Here is a 25,248-nt window from a genome sequence, read left to right as displayed (position 1 = left end):
TCTTAATAGGGGAAGATTCTATACAAGTAAAAATGATGATGTATGATAATGAATAGCATGGGTTTACTACGGGAAGGTCACATTTGAGTTACCTGCTTGCATTTTATGATGTGACAGATGGGTTAAACAAGTGAAATGGCAAACCTTGATAATTTTGGAATTTACTAAAGCTTTTGATAGGACTGTACTCTGCATGGAAGGTTACTGCATAAGTTGGATAAGAGGATGGCTCAATGGCAGATATGAAAATGTGGTATATGCAAGATTTCAGTCGGTAAGATTTAAGGTGACCAGTGGTGTATTCCCAGGATCAGTCCTTTATGCCATTGTTATTCATTAACAACATTGGGAAGGATTTGATAGAAGACATATAGCCATTTTCTGATGATGCAAAGACTGGAAGGGTAATCAGGAATGCACATGACATGCAGCACTTGCAAAATTATTTAAATGGACCTGAACTGCGAGCTTGTGAAAATACTTCAGTCCAATCTTGGTAAATGTAAAGTTGCTGTTGTCGTCTTGTCCTATGAAGAGTCTTAGATGTTTCTGTGTGCTCTTTAACAGCTTTGGCTATGTCGATGATTTTGTTTGTATAGAGCTGTTGTTCAGGATTAGGATCTATTTCTTGCAAGGCCGCTGCAATTGCTGGACAGGTAAAGATGTGAGCGGGTGTCAGTTCAGTACTGGGGCAGTTGTTGCAGTTTCTATATGTTCTCGTATCATCTGTATTGATCTTCATTCCTCTATAATGTCCTGTTCGTAGTCTTGCTATTGTGCTGGTGGTCTTTCTGTCAGCATTGATTTCGGGAATTTGATGTATCACTGATTTCAGTTTAGCTTTTGCTAGTGCATTAACATCAGCAAGAGTTATCATGTGAGTTTCTTGGTTGAGTTCTCTGGCCTCTTTTGCTAATTTATCAGCTGCTTCATTGTAATCGATGCCTACATGAGCAGGAATCCATTGTAAAATGCAACTTTTTCCTAAACACTTTAGTTGATTTAAGAGTTTATTGGTGTCTTGTGTGAACTTGGTATTGCCATTTTTGATTGCCTCCATAGCCGATCTTGAGTCACTGTAAATTATAATTCCCTCAGATTGTTGAGATGATGATAATTTTAAGTAGGCTTCAAGTGCTTCATTTATTGCATAAAGTTCACTAGTAAAATTGGAAGCGATTCTCCCAGATCACTTTTAATGAAAGTTTTTCGCCTTTCGGGATTTAGAAGGAGAACACCAGCACCTCCATTAATCATATTGGTGTCTGACAATCATTTGATATCATCAAATTTGATGATATCAAATGGCACATAATATTGGCAGGATAATGCTAGAAGAAAGTGACCCAATCTAGGGATCTGTTCCACATAACCATAGCAAGAAGTGAAGATGAACTCCAGAGATCAATATACTCCCTTAAACATAACTGCTAAAGAACATGGAATGCACATATCAACAGACAAAACAAAAATCATGGCTTTTCAAGGACCATCGCCAGTCAGAAGTAAAACATGATTGAACATAAAATTTTAGAACAAATTTACTGTTTCAAATTTAAATGTGGCATACCATACAAAAAAAGAAGCTGATATTGATATCAAAATTTTAAACTTTTTAAAGATTACAGGGAAGATCAATAACATTTTCAAACCTAATCAAGTTCAACAGGATACAAGAAAAAAAGAGTTTATAAACTTTATAGCAAGACCTTTACTGTACGTGAATAATGGATGATAAAAATTGCAGAAGAAAAAAAACAATAGGAATTAGAGAAATGAAATTCCTATGAAGGACAGTAGACTATACTCTCTAAGGAATAAAAATACACTTTGTAATGGACACTTCAAAACTACCCCAAAAAAAGATACTCCAATACCACTCAGTTGTAGGGCATAGAAGTCAAGGATGACCAGGGAAAAGAAGGAATGAGACCAGAACAGGCCAGTGAAATTAAATTCCTGAAAGAATAATGTTGATTGAAATTGAAGTTCAAGAGCCATACAACTCAGAGAATGTTGAAACAAACAGTGACACACAAAAATAAGGAAGTCAATTTACCTCTTTACAAGGCTTTGATAAGATCTGGTATCCTAGTTTTTGAGCTAACGACGATAAAGTTGATAGGGTTCAAAGTAGAGTGTTAAAGATGATGTTGGGACTGTGGAATACAGATTATGAAGGGAAATTGAGAAATGCTGACCACCAATACTAGCAAATAGGAGAAAGAGAGAATGATATGGTAGAAATCTATAACCTGAAAGTAATACAAGATACCAGGAGATTGAATTTTTCATTTTATGCAGGGTTAAGAAAGGATATCCATGAAAGCTGAGAATGAATGTAATCAAGAAAGAGGTGAGAGCTAGATTTTTCTCTCATGGAGTAGTGTATGTGATTGGAATAGGCTGCCTTTGAAAGTTTTGAGTGCAGAGAGTGTGAATGAACTGAAGAGAAGAAATGACAGGTGATGTAAGTAATATGTAGCCTCCCTTGATAAGTCTAAGACTCAATGGAGGTCTCTTTTAATAATAATAAAAAATACCAATAATTACATTTTGAATATCTGTATTTTAATCATTTTGGATTTCTGGAACTCATTTTCTTGTAGCTCTAATATTAACAGCAACAGAAAAGTTGTAGAAAATTTACACATGCACACACATCACATGGTTACCTTCCAACTAGGCTACTTTTATAGAGGCTGTTGATCAGTCTGAAGTAATGAACCTTCCTATAATACACAGCAAGATACATGTACAAAAAGAGTGTGCTGTGAATTATGGGATAATGAGACAAATGATGTGAAGTTAACAGCTTGTGTACTAACTGCTAGCCCAGTTATGAAGACACATCCTGTGACTTTAAATTAAACTTTTTAAGAAATTATTTTCTTGTTTAATCCTTTATCCAAGTGAAAACAAACGAAGTTTGCATGGGTAGTATCTTCAAGACTAGGTTACTTGTATATAGAGGCTAATGAATTCACATCAACTGCCTTAATCATCCTGTAGAAATGTCCTGGATTTATTTAGGAGTATAACATCATTTGAATAAAGTAAAGAGCTGAGATCAACATCTCCAATCAGGTTTAATACAGTTTTCCTTCATAATGTGATCCATACAGATGAAGAATAACAGTGGAGATAATGTATACCCTTGTTGCACATCTGCCTTAACATCAAACCATCTTCCTGTATACCTCCTTCAATTCTAACTGCTGATTTACAACTCAAACATAAGACTATGTATTGCTTGATATAATGTTCCACTTACACCATATAACTATATAACTTGTTTTGAACATAATGCAAAACACACACATCCTTTCAGACTTGTATTATAATAATATGCATTATGGGAAGGGCTACTACCCTGACTAGCTTTGACCTCTATTGAGGTTTCATCACTGGCAGCCAGACCCAGAAGAGATACAAAGGTTAAATTAACGCTGAAGTCATATATTTCCCACATACAAGTAGCAGAAATGTGATCAAAATCAAATTGCTGACATATACTCTCAGGAGGTTTACAGAAGCTTATGATAGTACTACATGAAAAGTTACATTATTATTCACTTCCTCTTAACAAATGATAAATGCACGTAAACACAAGAAAGATATTTAATTAACCAAATATTTCGGTCTGGAAATAGCAGACCATCTTCAGTGGTATTACAAGAACAGTTTTAAAAAATACAAGCTAGAATACTAACAATAGATTGTTAAAAATAGAACACGCCGCGTGATGTTATATCACTAAGTATTAAGCATAAAACGGAACATTTTGAAGTAGAGACATGATTGAAAAATAAATAAATAAATAATGAGTAATCTTGATTAGACTTTCCCAGATTTTTGATATAGATATACAGCCATTACGATTCAGGTTGGGACGATGGAGTAAGGCCTCCACGCTTTTCTTGAATAAACGTTCAAACCTATAACGGTTCGAACGTTTATTCAAAGGTATATAGATGACATCTTTACTATTTGGCCTCACAGCAAAAACTCTTTACCTTCTTTTTTAAACAGTATTAATTCCTTGCATCATCGTATAAAGTTTACTATGGAAATAGAAGAAAACAACCAGTTATCTTTTTTAGACGTTCTCCTCATCCGATCACCTTCAAATATTCTTACAACTACAGTATACAGGAAACCAACATTCACAGGTCGTTATATTCTTAAAGAATCAGCCCATCATCCATGTCAAAAAACAGGAATTATAAAATGCCTCATCAGAAGAGCCAAAACTAATTGTTCTACTTTTGTTTATCTACAGAAAGAACTTTCTATTATCCAACAACACATGAAACTCAATGGCTTATCTAAAAAAAGTACTCAACATCTTCTCAATTCTTATAATCCTCCACAAAACAACAAAGTTTCAATACGTCGAGTGCCTATTCCTTATATCTCCGGTATTTCAGAACCTATCGCACGAATTTTAAAGAAATATGATTTAACAACTACGTATTCACCTATTAACAAATTGTCTTCTCATTTTCCTTCTCCTAAAGACAAATGCTCAACTTTATCTCTTCCTGGAGTTTATCAAATTCCTTGCAACTGTGATCTTTCCTATTTTGGAAGGACTGGACGTTCTCTTGAAAAAAGAATCCAAGGAACATCAATCCTCCATTCTTCACAACAAACCTGAAAAGTCTGGATTGGCTCAACACGGGATTGAAACTGACCACAGCATCTTTTGGTCCAGGACTCGACTCTTACATAGATCCCGTTATAGATTCGAACGTTTATTCAAGGAAAGCATGGAGGCCTTACTCCATCGTCCCATCCTGAATCATAATGACTGTATATCTATATCAAAAATCTGGGAAAGTCTAAGCAAGATTACTCATTAATTTTTTTTTTTTTTTTTTCAATCATGTCTCTACTCCAAAATGTTCCGTTTTATACTTAATACTTAGTGATATAACATCACGCGACGTGTTTTATTTTCAACGATCTATTGTTAGTATTCTAGCTTGTAGTTTTTAAAACTGTTCTTGTAATACCACTGAAGATGGTCTGCTATTTCCAGACCAAAATATTTGGTTAATTAAATATCTTTCTTGTGTTTACATGCATTTATTATTCAGTCTTATGGCACAACTATCCTTAAAACAGCAAACTTCCTCTTAACAATTTTCCTCCAGATCTGACTGTTATCTGTCAACATTCCAATATTATCAGATCTTATATTTCTGTCTATTATGACATTTTTTTTACTGCATCAATCCACCTACATTTTGGTGTTCCTGTGGGTTATTTTCCCTGCCACCCTGGCAAAGAACACTTGCTTTGCCTCTTCCATTCTATTTGAGTGGCCATACCACCTGAGATTAGCACTGCTAACACATTCCTGAATGCTGACAACGTCAAGTTCTTTCCTAATAGCTTAATTTTTAATATGATACTGCTATTGATGCCATCTGTTCACGCCTCTAATCTTTCTCAGGACACCCATATCTGTGGTCTCCAGTCTTTGGTTAAGAGTTTTATTTCTAACCCAGCTCTCAGATTCATAAGTTAAAATCGGTTTGAACGTCGTCTTGTACATAACTAGGTTAGTGTTTTGACTAATCTCGATCTTTTTCCACATAAATTTATTCAGTTGACTTTCTAACTATACCAGCTTTGTTAATTCTGCTGACTCTTTCCAAATTTGCAAGTTTGCATGGAGTTTCCCAGTGTTGTACCACTTTACCCCAATCCTGAAGATACTTTGAGGTGCAAACTTTGTTTGCACACACTTGGATAAAGGATTAAACTAAATTTGTTATAGTCTGACCAAGTGAAAAATAAACTTTCAACATCTTTCTCTAAATCCAGAGCAATTTAATAAAAAGATGGCACACCGTTTAGCAGCTCTTATAGGAGGAGATGACCTTGACAATGTTTCTGCCTGGTATCTCCACTTGGGCCTAGCTCCCACTGAAGAGACCTCAATAAAGGTCGAAACTAGTCTGGGTAGTGGCCCTTTCCTTAATGCATAACATTATACATATCCGCAAGGAGATGTGTTTTCCATTATGGGAGATACTGAGATAGGAATGTTGGTAGCTTGCTCCACCTTTGCAAGGAGTTGCCCGGTGTTGTACCACTTTACCCCAGTCCTGAAGATACTTTCAGGCACAAACTTTGTTTGCACACACTTGGATAAAGGATTAAACTAAATTTATTATAGTCTGACCAAGTGAAAAATAAACTTTCATCAACATCTCCAATCTTGATATCACGTTCAATACTGTTTTCCTTCATAATGTGATCCATATAGATGATGAATAACAATGGAGATAATGTACACCCTTGTTGCACATCTGACTTAACATCACACCATTTTCCTGTATACCTCCTCCAATTCCAACTGCTGATTTGCAACTCAAAGAGAGACTATTATTGCTTGATATAATGTCCCACTTACACCATATAGCTGGAGAGTTTTGAACAGCTTTTCTCTTGGCACCTTATCATATGCCTTTTCCAGATCTACAAAACACAAATACAGATTCTTGTTATATTCCCATGATTTCTCAACTATTTGTCTTAAAGTTAAAATCTGATCCTGATTACCCCTGTTTGGCTTGAACCCAGCTTGTTCTTTTCAACCTTCTCCTCCAAAATTTTACTAGCTGTTTCTCATACTTGCATAAATCTTACCAGGAACACTCAGTACAGAAATTTCTCAATAATTCTCACATTCAACTTTATTCCCCTTTTTTATAGTTGGGTACTATGAGCACTCTACTCTGTCCATCTGGAATTCGACCCTCTGACCAGGCCTTCTTGGATTATGAAGTGTAGCCACTGAAAACTTTTATATCCCACATTTGAACATTTCTGGTCAAATATCATCTACTCCAACTGCCTTTCCATATTTCAGGTTTGTGATAATTTTTTCTACTACATATAGATATATATTCCAGATGGCATTCCTGTTGAGTGTTTTTTACCACCATGCTATCACTGCATGTTTGACAACAGGAACCAAACCTAGGAGATTCAGTGGCAAGCCCTGAAGAAAATACTGATCGATTCAGCCAGAGAGGCATGGTGAGGTTGTCTGTAAGGATAGAAAAATCAGAACTCCATGGTGGACACAGGAAGTTAAAGAGGCAGTGAAAAACAAAGAAGCAAGCATATTTTTTTCCCCAAAAAATTGAAAAAAAGAAAAGATTTTACATTTGTGTGACTTTCTATGATTTTCCATATAATATGATTCAGATCCAGTATGAAACATTAATTATTACAGTAGGAAAGAAAAAACTGAGCCATTAATGGCGATGGAGCAGATCCTTTGTAACGACTCAGCTGAAAAGTTAAATTTAAAAGGATTTTAATTGAACGATGTTAATTTACTTACCTGTGTAAAAATCTTAGTAAGCCAGCAACAAACATTATAAGCAAACTACATTTATAACAGTTTTTTGTATTCTAATTTCTATCATATCCAAAATTTGCAAAATTCATCTTTTCTGTGTTTTCCATCTTTATCTAAATGTATTTTCTACACCCAGTTGTCATTAATTTGTCCTCATCTCTTTTTAATTGCATACTGTCTGGGCTCTAATATTACCATTTTTGCCTTCAAGACTTTTATACAGGTATGTAAATTCAATCTTCAATTAAAACCCTATTAAATTTAACTTTTAAGCCTAGTAATTATAAAGGGTCTGCTCTATCGCCATTTTTTTTAACTACTTTAAAGATTTTATGGGATGATTTTTTCAGAAAATTTACAGTATTAATTATTATAATATTTAATTGGAGTTACCTGTGCATTGTGCCTTTCAAGCATGGTTGCCATTTGCTGTTCCAGTTTTTTTAATTTTGCCTGTTGCTTTTTCTTTGCTTTTTCAAAGGCTGTTACCAAGGCACTAAAAAAAAGAAACACATATACATATATATAATTACACACAAACACACACATACAGAAATTCTGTTCAAAAACTGCCAACTGAGTTGGCCAAGTGGTTAGCGTATCCACTCTCCAAACAAAAGGCAAGTTTGAAACCTGCCATGGAGATTGATGTTCATAATCATCTTTAGGTAGGAGATGAATTTCATCACCCATTGTGAAAACTCCTCCAGTTGTTTGGTTTCTAGAGCAGGATCTCCAGATTATGGGAAAAATAAATAAAATTATAATACAAAAAATTGTTAGCTCATTCATGGAACTAACATATATGCCATAAGTTTACAAATTTTAATGGGGGTAGGAGAGGGGGGCTTATAAAAAAAAGTACTATAAGAAATTGCTTTTTTTTTTTTTTTTAAAGCTAAACCCAGGACAAGAAAGTATTAAGCAGAAAAATTAGTTTGAGGATACATTGTGGATGGTTGGTGAATTTAGCACTCATGTAAAATTGGTAATTTTTGTCTGTTTTATTATTTTTCCCTCAGAAAATTAGTGTTTTATAGTATATTAGTGTACATTTTATTGTTTTTTGTGTATTTAGTATTTTATAACACATTTTTATTATGTTATTTCCATAACAAGTGTAACTTTAAAATGGCATCAAAAACGCACAAGAAATATAATGCTAGGAAGAGCACCACAGGTGAGAACGAGAAGGCTAGTCCTGCTAACGAGGTTAATGGAGATGTGGAGGAGGTTAATGTAAACGGATTAACCTCAACTAGCAAAATTAAAGCAGATCTTTATTTAAATTAAGGGGATATTAAATCCCACATTGTTTTAAAACCGAATAAGAAACTCAAAGATTGGAATCAGAGAGTTTCTTGCCGAATATAGTAAACTATAAAGTATCGGCGATCACTAAGCGTCCGCTAAATGCAAGTGGCCCAGCACGTAGTGCAATACCGGAAATCTCGCAGCAAAGTCGGTAAAGTTCTGATCACTATTCTTAGGTATTTACCATAATGTAAAAACACATTTCCTAGGAAATGTATGCTGTTATTACATTATGGTGGTGAGGTCACTACCCAGACCGGTTTCAGCCTTTTTTGAGGCTTCATCAGTGAGTAGCTAGACCGAGTTAATACCAAAGTGTATAGCGAAAAGAACTTTATACTCTGCTATACGAGTTTCTGAACAGGTGCAACCATTAAGTTACTTAAATATAAAGAGCTAATAAGCTTCATTTCGGCACCAAAAACATTATTAATATTCGGTTTTAAAACAATGTGGGATTTAATATCCCCTTAATTTAAATAATGTTTTTGGTGCCGAAATGAAGCTTATTAGCTCTTTATATTTAAGTAACTTAAAGCAGATCATCAGAGAGATGACGCAAGAATTACAAAAAGCAAAGCACAGAAGCAGATAAGTCATAAAGTAAAAGAAATCAAGTAAGTGAAGTTGTATGTAAAAAGAAAGATGTTATTTGGTACGGTGACTATAATAACACATGCACGATGAGCGAGTTATAACTTCGAGTTTTCCTGGAGCAAAAATTAAGAACATAAAGGAAGCAATTCAAAAACAGAAAAGAAAAGTAAACGAGATCGTAACTGTAATCGGTACTAAAAACTTAATTAGCGATAAGTTCAGTATGAGAGAGGATACGAAAAGGTTGATGGAAGAGGCGAGAATGAAGAGTGAGAAAGTGAAAATTGTCAGTATATAATGATATAATAAAAATGAATTAAGAAAAACTATGATGGCAAACGATTCGATGTGTCGGCTGTACAGAAGGAATGACGCAAGTTTCTGGATGTGTGGAGTGAGTCTGAAGGAAGATTAGATTTGTATGAGAGGGACAGCCTGCACTTGAATGTGTTTGGTATCAGGAGTCTAGAAAAACTAATAACCGGTATGAGGCCTAACACAGAGAGTCAGGGAAACTAAATTATAAAGGAAGGAATAGTGAAAATGTGAGTGCAAGTGACAATGTTATATAACTGTGTTAATGATGGGAATGGCCTTATCCGCTTCGGACACATCAAATGTGTGCAAAGATGTCTACATGTATAAGGTACTAGAGAAGAATAATAGATTTGCAAGTTGTCCAACTGTGTCATGCAGACTGCAGACAAATATACAAAAGCAACATGCAGGTAGATTATTATGTCTGTACATGAATGGTAGGAGTATCAGAAACAAAAGGGGTAGAGTTTGTTGCCTTAGACAATATGGACTTTTATAAATCCATACTTGAGCATTTCTGGTCGAATATAATCTACTCCTGCTGCCATGCTCTTGATGGGTTTTTCTACTTCAAGTATTGATATGTATTCCTGACTGCATGCCTGGTCAGTGTTTTTTACCGCTGTGCTGTCATCACTGCTTGTTCCGTTTAGCAATTTTTCAAAGTAATTACTCCACACTTCAAGGATATCTTATTAGAGATGATAAAGGATACCTTTATCATCTCTAATTCCTTTTAAAGCACTCTTTCCTCCATTTCTGAGCTTCTTCAACAACCTCCAGAATATCATGCCATCTTCTTCATCTTTATTTTCTATGTTCTTACCAAAGTCCTCCCACCATGACTTTTGTTTAGCTAGTTGCACAAAGTGTTTAGCTTTCTTACATTTGTCTTTGTAAGAAAGACAAATGTAAGAAACTTTTGATATGCTTTCTTCCCACGAGCTGACTTGTTTGCCAGAAACTTTTGATATGCTTTCTTCTTTTCCTTCACTGCCTCTAACTTCCTGTGTTGAATTGCACCATGGAGTTCTGATTTTTCTATCCTTGCAGTGGCTGAATCAATCAGTGTTTTCTTGAGGACTTGTCACTGAATCTCCAAGGTTTGGTTCCTGTTCTCAAACTGTTTAATTTTTTCTTGAATGATATTTGTTATCGTGGGTTTTAGGATTTGTTCCAGTAATCTCTATCCAGACTGGTTTTGACCTTTATTGAGGCTTTCATCAGTTCAAGATAAACATACCACAGTCCTCTTTGGTTTCTGTATCCAATTGTAAATCATTCTATTGATTTACCATTATCATCTCCTTTTATTTTCTACCTCAAACTTATTTGCAAGAGTTTATTCCCCTTCCTTACAGATTAATAGACAAAAATTAAAACCACAAGAACCTGAAAATATACAGAAAAATCTAGAGAAAGAACTGCAGTTTTATATGGGTCCCTCTTATATTACAAAGAATAGGTAATCATCCCCTACCCCCCCAAAAAAAATTCCTTTAAGATGTAAAAGCCTAATAACCGAGGCAAACGTGCTTTGCTGCACTTCTGTGTGCATTATCGATATGGGATACCTTTTCTTCTTTTGCATTTTCCAAAGGTTGTATTTGGTTTTGATGATCAGGATGTGGATCCTCTGTTTTTGCTTGGATAGGGTCAAATAGAGGACTTGATCTAGTGCAAAGACTGGAATTTGTAGGTTATAACCTACAAATTTCAGTCTTTGCACATTATTTTGCACAAAAACCACAGCATATGTGTAGGGCCCAGGCGAAATAAAGCTGATATGTCTTTTTTCACTAATGGAGTGATGGCCTTTTTCAGCTTGCAAATGTCCCTCTCTCCCACAAACGTAACAAAAGTTATTTGCACTATTACCACAAGTTCAGCATCACTACTGCTGGAATAACACTGCAGGGATCACTTGTGTAGTGCTTATGATGCACCATGCATGCTCTTCCAAGCCAAGTCAAAATGTATTGGATATCCATTTACTGCTGTTGAGATTTTTGAAGGCAGTTTCAACATTTGCTGTTATGCTCAGAAAAGCCTAGTCAAAAAGATTAAACAAATCCCAATAAATCTTCAGTGGATTGTATATTTGCACTATGGAGATTCCAGTACTAATATAATAATAATAATTCGTATGATGATACAACGGCTTTCCATTTCACTCGCATAAATGTTAAGGCATCTGCAAACAATTTTTGAGTCATCCACGGCTTCTTATATCTCCTCTAATGAACTGGAAGAGTATGCTTCCTAATGTTTTTAAAGGCTCGTGGATTCTCACTAAGCCATATCACAAATCGTTTTGGTTTATATCCAGCCACATTACCCCCTAACAGCAGTAATGTCATAATATGGTCTTTAAGAGCTTTGAAACCAGGCACAGATTTTATCTTTATATGGGTGAATGTCCGTTCAGGCATTTTTTTCCAAAACAAAGAGGTCTCATCCATATTAAATATTTGCTGTGGCAAATAATTTTCCTCCATAATAATTTTATCCAATTTCTCAACAAACTCCTTGGCAGGCTTCTCATCGGCACTTGCAGACTGGAAGAAGCATTGAATTTGTAGCCATAATCGGGTTGTGCTTTCTCCTTCAAATGTTGAAGAGATTTAGTGCCTTGGCGGTTATGGTGTCATAGTGCTAAGAGGTATGCGCTTTTGGTTCAGGTCCTCTATGCATGATGGAAGTAGCTTCAATCACTGATAGGACCTTGTCATTGCTTTGTTACTACAGCTGAACTTGCAACTTCGTTTCAAGATCAATTGCTCGCCTCTTTTTTTGTGATTCTTCACTAGGTTTTTTAACTGGACCTGTAGGGGCCATGTTGCACAAAATATCGCGAAATATTTAATGATAAATATACAAATAACATATTTTTCAAACACAAAATCAACACTTGGCTTCATCAGTTCCTCTGTTGAAGCCAAGTGACGACTGCCAAGGGAGGTTGCCGCTGAATGTGCTGTTGCCACTGCATTGTTGCTGAATAAAAACCTTTTTATTTTACGTTCACTTACGTCTTGTTCGAAAGTATAGTCGAAAATGTTATTTATTCCATTATAGGATTACGGACGTATTTTCAAAAGGGCGCAAGTCGGGGGATGACTGCATTTTGTTATATTTTATTATTAGTTATTGTTGTTAATCTCTTACTGTGCCTAATTTATAAATTAAACTTTATCATATGAATATATAGGGGGAAAAAAAAATAGGTGTATACATATATATATATATATATATCATCATCATAATAATAACACTAATTAACACTAATCATCATCATAATAACACTAGAGCATATTGGTCTGTTCCAATCTCATTATCCATCTAATATCCTTTTTTGAGGTATACCCTGCTTTCTCTTTCCAACTGGCTTATAATTTAGTATTTGTTTAGGATATTGGGTGTTGGCCATTCGGTTTACATGTTCTATCGTTTTGTTTATAATTGTTTAGTTTTTCTTCTATTGATTTTTTTTAGTTCTTTTAAAATGTCTTTGTTCCTTTTTTGATCTAATAATGTGTATTTTGCAGTTCTTCTCATAAATCTCATTTCACTTGTTTTTAATCTTTGTTTATCTTGTTTGTTTATTGCCCAAATTTCACTGCCATATAATAATGTGGGCATATAATAAAGTATTGTATATTTTCAAGCATGTTTCTTTTAGTACTATATTTGGGTTGAGTGTTCTATTTATCAGGCCGATAATCTGTAAAAATTTTTGAAGTTTTTAATTTTATGTATTTTTCTCTTTCATATCATATTTCACATCCAAGATAACTGAAAGTATTTATCTGTTCTATTATTTTATTATTAATAACGATTTTACTTCTAACTGGACTTTTGTCCACAAAATGCCATTGTTTTAGTTTTATCTATGGAAATTTTCATTCCAAACTTCTACTGTAACGTTTAAATTATATATATATATATTGATCTTTGTAAATTGTCTTCTTTATCTGATATTATTGTAATATTTTTATGATGTTATTAATTATAGTCTATTATTTCGAACTGCGCCGTTAGTTATGTTCTATAATTTATTTTATCTTATTCTCTTTCGTATGTCTATCTTACTTCTACTCGTTTCAATCTTTCTGTTAATTTCTCTTTACCTTTTTCTATCTCAAGCTGATTAATTTAGTCCCCGCTTGTAATCCTTTATGCTACCTACAAGTGTTAGCACTGTTAGTGAAGAGACCTCTAGAATAGGCAATTCATGGATCCAGTGTTAACTATTTCCCACGCGATATAATTCAGGGAAAATTTATTTATTTTTTCAACTGCGCCACCCTGAATTAATGTTATGGCACAGGAAGAATAGTTATAACACTTATAGAATAGATCACTTTCTAAAATAATACCTTAAATAGTCAGTTGTGGCAATCTCTCTAATTTAAGCACACAGGTTCGGTTATTTTTGTGAGACCGTGCATTGGTCAAAAATCAGGCGATAGTTTTAAACAAACAAAACATGTTTATTTTACCTTAAGCACAATGCAATAAGACATGCATTAAACATCCTCTCTAAATCCTACTTTAAACTTAAAATCGTAACCTTACAATAGAGACCTGTAATTCACAATGCTAGAATAACTTGCTTTACAAACTCTAGGCAATTACCGGCTGTCACAATCAATATCATTGATTAACATTCTTCTTAAATGTAAAACTAGCTAACTTTCAGCCTCAATTTCTTCTTATAGCGACTTAAACAACTAATTTTAACAAAGCTATGTTCAGGAGGAAAAAAAAATTCTTGTTCACAATCTCAGTGTTAACATATTAAAATCTACTCACAAATTTGTAGAAACAAATATAGTCAGACCAGTCTGGATGATTTTTGACGGTTCTGCTAACTGCTTTCCTTGATCCTATATCCTAGCCTTTGCTGAACGGCCTTTGGCAGTCATCCTGGGGTAGTCCTCATCCGGGATCTGTAGTATAGCTCACCATCGGTTTTTGGATCTACTGTCAACGCCGCATATCTGGTTGCACGTGGCTCATTCCGTTACTGGAAATACATCTCCATAAAATGATCTCCTGGGCTTTCTCTTTCGCAAGACGAACAAACTCCTCGAACTCCTAGAATAGCCTCCAACCTAAACTTCTGAACAGCTAGCCTCCCTCTAGGTTCTCAAGGCCTCTTTTATATGATTTAGAAGCTCCTTGTTTTTAGCATCAGAGACCCCGAATCTTCCGTAAATAAATGACGTCACTGTTGTTTTGACCTTCAGAGTTGGTGCAACAATCTAAATCTGAACGACCTTCAATTCTTTTGTTTACTTTTAAGTCGCCAACATAATCCGGTCTAATACCTTTAACTAATTACTTCTAACATTCTGTTACATCAAGCCAATATAATTCACAATTTTACCTTTACAATTTCATATTTTTTTTTTTATAATTTGTGAACAATTTCCATATCATTCCTTTTGATAGTTAGCTTTACAAGTTTACAATCAGCACTTCTTTAAAATTTAGTAATTTACAATTTTTCTCTTTCCTCATGGTTTGTGACCTCAATAAAATCGATGCTGAAAAATCATTATATAAAATTTCACCGCATCGAATTTTACATTATTACCTGATCATCTGCAAATAATCACGTATTATTTATTTTGTTATTCCGGGAAATTTCTATACCTTGATTGTTTAAGGTGTTCCACTGTATTAATATTCCATTAATGTAAATATTGAAAAGTGTTGGAGACAGAGGACATCCCCGTCTTACTCATTGGTTTCAGATAACTTTCCATTTATTTTTATTTCATTATCTTTGTATAAATTCAATATTGCATGTAGTAAAATGTAGTATATACATACCTATAAATAGGAAAAAAACATGGGATATCTAGGGTTCAGTACTATCCACAGTTTCAGGTATTCACTGTGGGTCTTGGAACATATCCCCCAAGGATAAGGGGCTGCTATAATATTTAAATGGATACAACTTTCAGGATTTTATTTTTGGAAAATTTCTGGCAAAGTGTCAGAGTCATCATTTGTTGAAGTAGATTTTCAAATATGGAATGGAAGAGAGTTAAATTCATAAAACAGTGGTGTAATGTATATGAAAGCACGGTCATGAGACTTTGCTGAATATTTTTATAAAAATAAAATTTTGTAAGCTCCATCCACTTAAATATTATTGATTAGAGGTATGTTAGCTTACATATCAAATTGTTCTCAAATCATGTTTGTACAATGGCACTATCTTGTCCTCCTTTCACTTCTTTGAGATTGTGCCTATTTCAAACTTAAACAATATTCAGGGCCTTACAAGTTCTCCTGCACACCTCAACATACCCATAACATCGACTAATCCTAGCACACTGTATCGAGATCTTATAACACATTAAAACATACACATAAAGAAACAGAATGAGACAACTAAAGTGAATGAACCAGAAGTATTGAAAATTGTTTCATTCCGTTTCTTCACAGTATAGAAGTTCCATCCTACAGTGAAGCTAATAACATGACTTTGCAGCACAGAGTGGAACTTTCTGGGCAGAAACTAGAGATAGTAAGTTACTTTTATTATTTTTTTAATTATAATTTTATTAATTTATTATTTCTTTTTTCCAATAAATTTTGCTGTAAAAAATTATAGAGAAATCTTGCTCTAGAAAGATATAACTAAATAAACGGAGGCATGATGGTTTCACACTGGGATGAAATTTTCTACTACCTTAAGACATTCACAAACAACCGACAACTGAGTATGCAGTGAAATTCAAACTTGAAGCCTATTTGTCATAAAATGGAGGCACTATTCACTCAGCCAACTAGGCTTGCCAAACTTAAACATGCACAGCAATTTTTTTTATGATTCTCCCTTTACAAATTCTGTCATTAGCCTATGCTTTCTACTGCTCATAAACACGTTCATCAGGTATCTGGTACCTCTTCTGGTATTATCTCCAACATTTTCTTTTTTATACACTGCTTGGCTTGCAATTTTACTAAATTTTACATCTAGTAAATCTCCATCTGATTTATTTTTGTAACCGAGGCAATGCAATCAGATAATGCTACCTTCGGATATATCTTGATGATTCCACATGAACTGCTGTCTTAGTTATATTGTAATTTCTTGTATCATCACATTACTTCAAGTATTTCTGATCCTCTCCAATCACGAGTGGTCATGGGTTTGAATTCCACAATGGGCCTAGTGAGCATATTTGTGAATGAATGTCTTTAAGTGGCAGATGAATTTGACTGCTTGGGATGTGACCACCAGCCTGCTTATTGGAAGCCTGAAATAGCTTGAATATTTTCCATGTTATAGTCTCTCCAGAGTAAGGGCTGCTTTCAGAGTATTTAACTCTTAGTACACTCAGAGCACCAATGTGCAACACTTTATGTTAATCTCAACCATGAAAGATTTGTAACTAAGTTTTATGTTTATTATCAACTACAGTACTGTACATGTCAACATCCAAGGAACATTTTGAAAATTTCTTTTCAAAATATACACCAGAAGAGGTAAAAGAAGAAGACAGTAATATATTTTATAAATAAATGCAGAATGCCATAGATAAAACAAACAAAACCGACTATTTACTACTAGCAGGAGATTTAAATATTTAAATGCCAGAATAGGAAACAAAACATACAAAACAAACATAGGTAAATTTGGCAAAGATATGTGATCAAAATGGTCACAGACTGTGAGATTTTGTCATTTATACTAATATGAGAATAATGAATTCAGTGTTTAAACACAAGGAAATGCATAAATATGTTTGGTCAGCCAGAGGATGCAAATCAGTAATAGACTACATTATCGCAAATTTTAAATTAGTGGAGTTCAATTTAGATGTAAGAGCATATCGAGGCTTTGAATTAAACCCTGATCATTATGGTACAAAAATTCTATTTAAACCAAAGTGGGTAAAAATACATAAAATTGAAAATTCTTATCAACCGAGTCACAAAATTTCTTCATTACAGGATCCCCATATTAGACAATAATATCAAAAATGCACATACTCAAAAACAGAAACCACACATGAATCAAGTGACACAGAAGAGGAATGGGAAAATATGAAACAAATTCTCACAAAAGCAGCAACAAAAAGCTTAGGAATAAAACGCAAATGGATTAGAAAAAGTGGGATAAAAATAGAAAATATAATAAACACAAACAAACAAACAAAAAAAAGGACAGTTACCAGAAATGGCTAAATTCCAAAACAACAGAAGCAGAAATAAAGAAGAAACAGTGCAATTGCAAAACGTAAGGGAAAAAACATAGAGAGAGAGAGATGGAAGAGTTTCATAACAGAACTAGAAAAGGATTATAAAAATCAAGTGGATATTAAAATCCAGCATTATTTCAAAGCTGAATACAGAATCTATAAAAGTTTCATATGAAATTTGACCAGACAGCTTATGGGAATACACTTGCCGGTGTTTATGAGTTGCCCTAGCCGGACCTTACAGGAGACATCCCCCCTATGAAAGTATCCATATATTTGCCTCCTATTGGTCCATTTTGATAAGGTTTCACTGGCCTGAGTACTAAGGAACTTTAAAACATTGGAGAGATGTATTTTTCGTAAGCGAACTCTCGGTCAGTGCATAAAAGCATTTACTAAAATAAAGAGCCAAAAGGCTTCACTTCTGCAATACAAAAGTTATAAAAATCAAGTGGATATTATATCCACTTATATATTATATTAAATCTAGCATTATTTCAATGCCGAATACCGAAACTATAAAAGTTTCATATGAAATTTGACCAAAGAGCTTACAGGAATACACTCACCAGTGTTTACAAGTTGTCCACTGCAGAAGTGAAGCCTTTTGGCTGTTTAATTTAGTAAATACTTTTATGAACTGACCAAGAGTTCGCTTATGAAAAATACACATCTCCAATGTTTCAAGTTCCTTAGTACCGAGATTTTTTGCTCTCTTAAAGTCTCTGACAAAAACCAACCAGTTTGAAACAGCTGTTAGGCCAATGAATGGATCAATAGGAGGCGAAAGGGTCCATGCGGTTAGCCTAGTGGCTGTGAGCTTCGTAACCATATGCCTGGGGAGGGACTGTCCTAGGTTCGATTCCCATCGGTGACGTGAGGAGCTGAAGGATCTTCCTCAGCCGGTCTTGAGTGTGGACAGTAGGGCTCTCCTCCCCCAGCTTATCTGGGGTTTTTCATCCCACAAAGCAGGCAAACCGGCCTTGAGAACTCAACACTACAAGACATAGGATACACTGGGACATAGGGCTGACCACCTTATCCTGTGAACGGGTTTGCAGCCCGATGATTAATAAACCCTCAACACCCCAAGATAAAAGAGGGTGAAAGGAAGATGAGATGAGAGGAGGCAAATATATGGACGCTTTCATAGCAGGCATGTCTCCTATAAGGTCCAGCTAGGGCAACTCGCAAACACCGGCGAGTGTATTCCCGTAAACCCTCTGGTCAAATTTCATGCAAAACTTTTATAGTTTCTGTATTTGGCTTTGAAATAATGCTGAATTTAATATCCAATTGATTTTTATAATTTTTGCATCACCGAAGTGAAGCCTTTTGGCCCTTAATTTTAGTAAATACTTGAAAAGGATATATTTAAGCCACAACCTAAAACCTATAAATTAATAAAATCACGAATAAAGAAATAAAAGAAAAGATAAAAATACCTACAACAGATTTAGAAAAATGGGTAACCTATTTCCAAAATCTATGGACAGATGAGAACAATGAACTAAAATTTTATAAAACAAAGAATGACCTAACATAAAATATCACATTGTTAGAACTCAAAAATATAATAAAGAAGATGAAAAACAGGAAACACCAGGAGAAGACAATATAAATATAGAACTATACAAAAATGCAGGTGAAAAATTTAATGAAAGATTTCTGAAATTTTTTAATATGGTATGGATGTCTGGAAAAACTCCTAACTCTTGGAAAAAAGCACTGATTACCCCAATCTATAAAAAAGGAAATGAAGAAGACTGCAGTAACTATAGAGGAATTAGTCTGCTAAATACAGGATATAAAATATATGCAGGAATATTAAAGGAAAAGCTAAGCAGTATTGTAGAGGACAAACTACTAGAAGAACAAAACAGTTTCTGAAAAGGCCGATCCTGCATAGATCCAATTCTTACTCTAAAATTATTAATAGAAAAGAGAAGAGAATTTCAAAAAGAAACACACAAGTAACCTTTATTGATTATGAAAAAGAATTTGACAAAATTAGTAGACAAAAATTGTTTAAAATATTAACTGATTTAAATATACCAAACCAACTTTTACAATCCATTCAAGAAATATATACAGAAAATAAAATAGCAGTCAAATTAGAACACATCTCAGAATGGAAAGATATATCAAGAGGAGTACAACAAGGATGTACATTCTCACCTCTGCTTTTCAATATATATATGTAAATAAAAAACTGGGGAGAGCAACGCAGAGGCAAGCAAATGTTATGGCATTACAAGAGGACTTGAATTGATTTCATGAATGGACAGGTAAGTGGAACTGTCAATTCAATGTTGCAAAGTGTAAGGTTTTGAGATTTGGTAAGCAATGATGGGATGCAAAGTATACACTTGGTGGGGAAACTTTAAAGTAAGTAGAGCAGATGACAGATCTAGGAGTGATGGTAGAGAAGGACCTGAAATTCAGAGGCCACATTGTACAAGTTGTAAAGACGTCACATCATATAATGGCAGTGATATGAAGGATCCTGACATGCAGAAATAGAAAGGTTATGATTCCATTTTATAAGGCCTTGATCAGGCCTCATATGGATTATTGTGCACAGATTTGGTTGGTGGGTTTTCATGGTGACGAGGATGTGTTGGAAAGGAACCAGAGAAGATTCACAAAGGTGGTCTTTGGAAGGTGGAGTAGGAGGTCAGATTGAGAGAATATAAGCTGCAGATCCTCGTGAATAGGAGGAAGTGGGGGATATGATATTGAGACATATACGCTAGTCGGGGTTGTTATTAGATCAACGTGGAAGAGATTTTTTATAGAATGGGAGAAGGGGGGAGGAGCAGAACAAGATTCCATCGCCAGAAACTGTATAAGGAGAGAGTGAGTAGAGCAGTGAGAAGAAGGTTCTTTGCATGGAGAGTGGTTGGTGAGTGGAATACATTGCCTGAGTGTGTTGCGAATGTAATTTCATTGAATCAGTTTAAAGCACGGTTGGATCTGCATTGTATGCAATAGTGTATACCTCCCATGATGAGTCTCCAACTCCATGGAGGTCAGATGTTAATGATGATAATAATAATAATAATAAAGAGTGAAGACATACAATTGTTAATAACAATTTTCGACCATGGATAATCTATCACTAAGGATAAAGTTGTAACAATAGAAGTGGACTTCGGCACTTTATTAACACGACCAAGATATAGGTGGATTGATACAGTAAAAAGTGCCTTAGAAGATAGAAATATAACTTCACAGACTTCACATCACTTGCCTTAGTATCCCATAAAGCATATCTCCATGCAGACATGTATAATGCTATGCATTATGGGAAGGGTAGTGACCCTTCCCATAAAAAGACCTCAATAAAGGTCGAAACCATTTGGTATACAAATAACCCCACAAATTAAGATAAATATACTACTATTTGTAGATGATCAAATAGTATTAGCTGCATGCGAAGATGATTTACAAAGATAATTAAAATCATTAAATGATATCTCAAAATAATATAATATGACAATATCTGAAGAAAAAAAACAAAAATAATGGCATTCAAAGGAGAAAACCTAATAAGAAGTAAAACAGTGATAGAAAATAAAATATTAGAACAAGTACATACTTTCAAATATTTGGGATATGATTTATTATATGAAGAAGAAAAAGACACACACACTAAAATATCCAACTTTGTCAGAGTAAATGGCATAATAAATAATATATTTAAGCCATCCCTAGTACAAGAACACACTAGAATCAGACTATATAATGTCCTGTCGAAACTAACTCTACTATACGGAAGAGAAGCATGGACCATAAAAATAAAAGATGAAAAACGAATTCAAAAAGCAGAAAAACAACTGGATTTACCAAGTGGGACCATAAAACAAATGAAGAAATTTTACAATCCCTGAATATAAAACCAATTAATTACTACATCAGACAGTCTAAACAAAAATGGATAGAACATTTAAATCAAATGGACAACAGCAGACTACCAAAACTATTATACAGATATAAAATCAGAAGACCAAGAAAGAGATGGCATGAGACCGGATCAGACCACCTGGCCTAAAATCCATGTTAGGAAGAAGAAGATGCTGACAGTAGCTATGTATTTGTCTCCTTTTTTTTTTTTTGAAACCTTTGGTTAAAAAAAATATATATATATATATATATATATATATATATAGCTGACTCCTAGGTGAGAACCACATGGTGACTCCCTCTCTAATGGGGAAAAGGTGACAACTTCTTTTATGGACATAATGCTGTTATTAGAGCCAAAACCTTTAAATCACAAATCTTTTCCACCATAAATTAAAGAAACCAAGATATTATATACTTGGTTTAATCCTTTATCCATGTGTAAGCAAAGTTGGTGCCTGAAGTATTTTGCAGGACTGGGGCAACTAGTATAAGGAAGCTAAGACTTCACATCACTTGCCTTAGTATCCCATAAAGCACATCTCCATGCAGACATGTATAATGCTATGCATTATGGGAAGGGTCACTACCCTTCCCATAAAAAGACCTCAATAAAGGTCGAAACCAGTCTGGGTAGTGACCCTTCCCATAATGCATAGCATTATACATGTCTGCAAGGAGATGTGCTTTGCATTATGGGATACTAGGCAAGTGAGGCGAAGTCTTAGCTTCCTTATACGAGTTGCCCCAGTCCTGCAAAATACTTCAGGCACAAACTTTGTTTGCTTATACATGGATAAAGGATTAAACCAAGTATATAATTTCTTGGTATCTTCCACCAATATGCTTCTGAAAAAAAAAAATATCACTTAATGTCTCTAATTCCTTTCCAACTCCAGTATGCAGTTTTCTTCTTCTTGTAACCATATGTATTAAATCATACATATCACTGAGGTCACTCTCCATCCTCCTGCAAAAGTGGGTAAGGGGAAGGTGAATGAGCCATTACAAGTTACTTATATGAGCCAGAAAGGTTGTAGAGGTTGCAAATGAGGTATATGTTGATTATTCATACTAGTTCATCATGGTATCAACAAAACTAACAGATGAAAAAATTAAATTACTTTATTGAAACTTACTTATATTTCTCAATGTGTTTTTCATCTTTTGGTGTCGTTAATACCATGAAGCACTAGTACTCTTGTAATCATGTTCTCATAGTTGAATCGCACATAATGATTTTCTGCATTACATTCATGGTTTATAATTCTCCTCCACCTCCATACTCCTAGGTATATAACAGAACCAAACCACCTTTCCCATAAACTTCAAATTTATACTGAACAACCTCAAACTAATTTGCTTGTTTGAATGTTGACAAATTCTGCTGTTTTATCTCATCTTGGATTTGAACTGTAGCCATACTCAATTCCACTGTTATCATTAGCAAATAATCCTGCCCTTCCTTCCTGTTCACCTTATACTATACTTGTCACATTTCATAATTATAAGGATATCTTATCCTTTATCTAACTATATGTATCTTTCTCCATCAACTTGATACTTCTAGCATTTGTAAATAACTAAAACAGGTAGTTGTTTACAACTACCTCAATTGCCACCTCTACAGCCTTTCTGGCTCATATAAGTAGCTTATCATGGTTCATTCACCTTCCCCTTACCCATTTTTGCAGGAGGACGGAGAGTAATCTCAGTAAGTGGAGGGAAAATTCTACTTCTTTCATATAAGACCAGCCAATTTACTTTAGCAGCATACCCTCACATTCCTAGTTCCTCAGTTGAGATTTGCAATTCAAGACAGTCTTGAGGGGGGGGGGGGGGAGAGAGAGAGAGAGAGAGAGAGAGAGAGAGAGAGAGAGAGGAGTGTGTTGTTAAGGTGATTATCTACAAAAAGTGAAGAAGAGTCTCCCTCCTTTCTTGATTCTTCACAAAAGCTTAAATACTATTTTTATTAAAAAATTAAAACAGCTCTGAACTAACCTATTAGCTCGTTTAAGGTCATTGACAAATTCCACAGACTGCTGTGCTCTCATTTCTGAGTTCTTTGTTACCTTTTCTAAAGTACTGACTAATTCCTGAATGCGGGCTTTAAGCTTTATTTCTCTTCTAGCTGCTTCTTCCAATTCTTCATTGTCAGAACTAGGACAATCTCCAACCCAAGATTGTAAGCCACCCTTGATCACCTGTGTTATACAAAACAAGAACAGTCATTACATTCAAAGTGATTTCAGATAAAGTATGCAATACTTAATACCAAAAGTTATCATTGACTTGAATGTAAGCAAAGAAATTTATTCATGAAAACGGATCACAAAAATATGATAGCTTGCAAACAGAGAAAGTGAAATCACATTTGTTTCATAAAATTACAACATAGAAGACATAACATAACTAAACAGATTTGATTATTGCCTTCCAATATAATGCCAGTTTAAACCAAGATTAAACTGATATTATCAGGGAAATGATGCACTACTTCAGATATGTGCACAGAGGTGCTACATGAGTAAATGAGTGAGACTTTAAAAAAAAAAAAAAGCAAAGCCTATCATCCTAAACTTTTTTTTTATTATATATATATATATTATATATACAGTAAAACCCCTTTTTTACACTTTTCAGGGGACTGATGGAAAAAAGTGTAAATAACAGGAAATGTAAAAAAAGCTTTAAAAAAGGCTAAAAGATGACTTACTACTAGTATGCGAGTCTACATACTAGATTACAAAATTTAATAACTGAAAATAAATTAATTTACAATTACTTACATTTATCTATTTAAAAAAATCTTTAATTGTCGATTGTTTCTACTTTTCTTTTTTTTTGACATAGTGCCAGATTGCTTTGCATTGAGTTGAATGCTCGAGCTGTTTTTTACTATCGTGTTCAAAGTGGACAAGGAGAGTCCAAGATCCTTTGCTAAATGCATGCACACGTGTTCCGGCATGCCAATCTACACGTCGCAGAATTGCCATCTTTTCTTCTACCGAAATACATTTTCTGTCTTTTTTCTCCATGAATCCACCAACCGCAACTTGAAAGCAACTTTCACATGCTAAATTACATAGCAGAAATTCAGCAATATGAATTCGTACTGTGACTGAGAAATCGCTCATCACTACTGCAAGCGTGCAAGTCACCGTGATGGCAGAAACGAAACTACAGCCGAAAGCAACGCCACCTGGGAAGAGAAATGCGCAGATTTCCACAGAAATCGATTCGAAAATCAGTATTGCTACCTGAGAAAAAAACGCAAATCACGGGAAATAACGTCCACATCAAGTTGTTAATGGCGAGAAAACAATATATAGTAAGAATATGTCTTAAGACGGGACCAACGGAAAATGATGTAAACAGCAGGAAAACGTAAATTGCGGAAACGTAAAAACGGAGTTTTACTGTATCAGTGGCGTTGTGCGCTCATTTCGGTTGAGTGTGCTGTCGTGTGGATTATACAACCTGTGCCATAAAATTCGTGTCCAT

The 25,248-nt window shown here is 34.6% G+C and overlaps 1 protein-coding gene across 3 annotated transcripts in view; it reads right to left on the bottom strand.

Moving 5' to 3' along the window:
• The window catches only part of LOC150101280 (colorectal mutant cancer protein), a 499,737-nt gene that overhangs the window by 16,201 nt on the left and 458,288 nt on the right, over positions 1-25,248 (bottom strand). For all 3 annotated transcript variants that reach the window (XM_090400857.1, XM_090400859.1, XM_090400858.1), the window contains 2 exons: positions 23,746-23,948; positions 7,778-7,880 (listed from right to left, as the gene is read on the bottom strand). In XM_090400857.1, the coding sequence (XP_090256983.1) occupies positions 7,778-7,880; positions 23,746-23,948 (306 nt within the window). The remainder of the gene's footprint in view (positions 1-7,777; positions 7,881-23,745; positions 23,949-25,248) is intronic.

This window comes from Typopeltis vanoorti, chromosome 11, assembly GCF_054136105.1.
Source record: "Typopeltis vanoorti isolate ZY-2024b chromosome 11, IOZ_Tvanoo_1.0, whole genome shotgun sequence".
Taxonomy (NCBI): Eukaryota; Metazoa; Arthropoda; class Arachnida; order Uropygi; family Thelyphonidae; genus Typopeltis; species Typopeltis vanoorti.
Note: the sequence above shows the minus strand (reverse complement) of the source record. Positions and strands in the feature narration are given on the sequence as shown.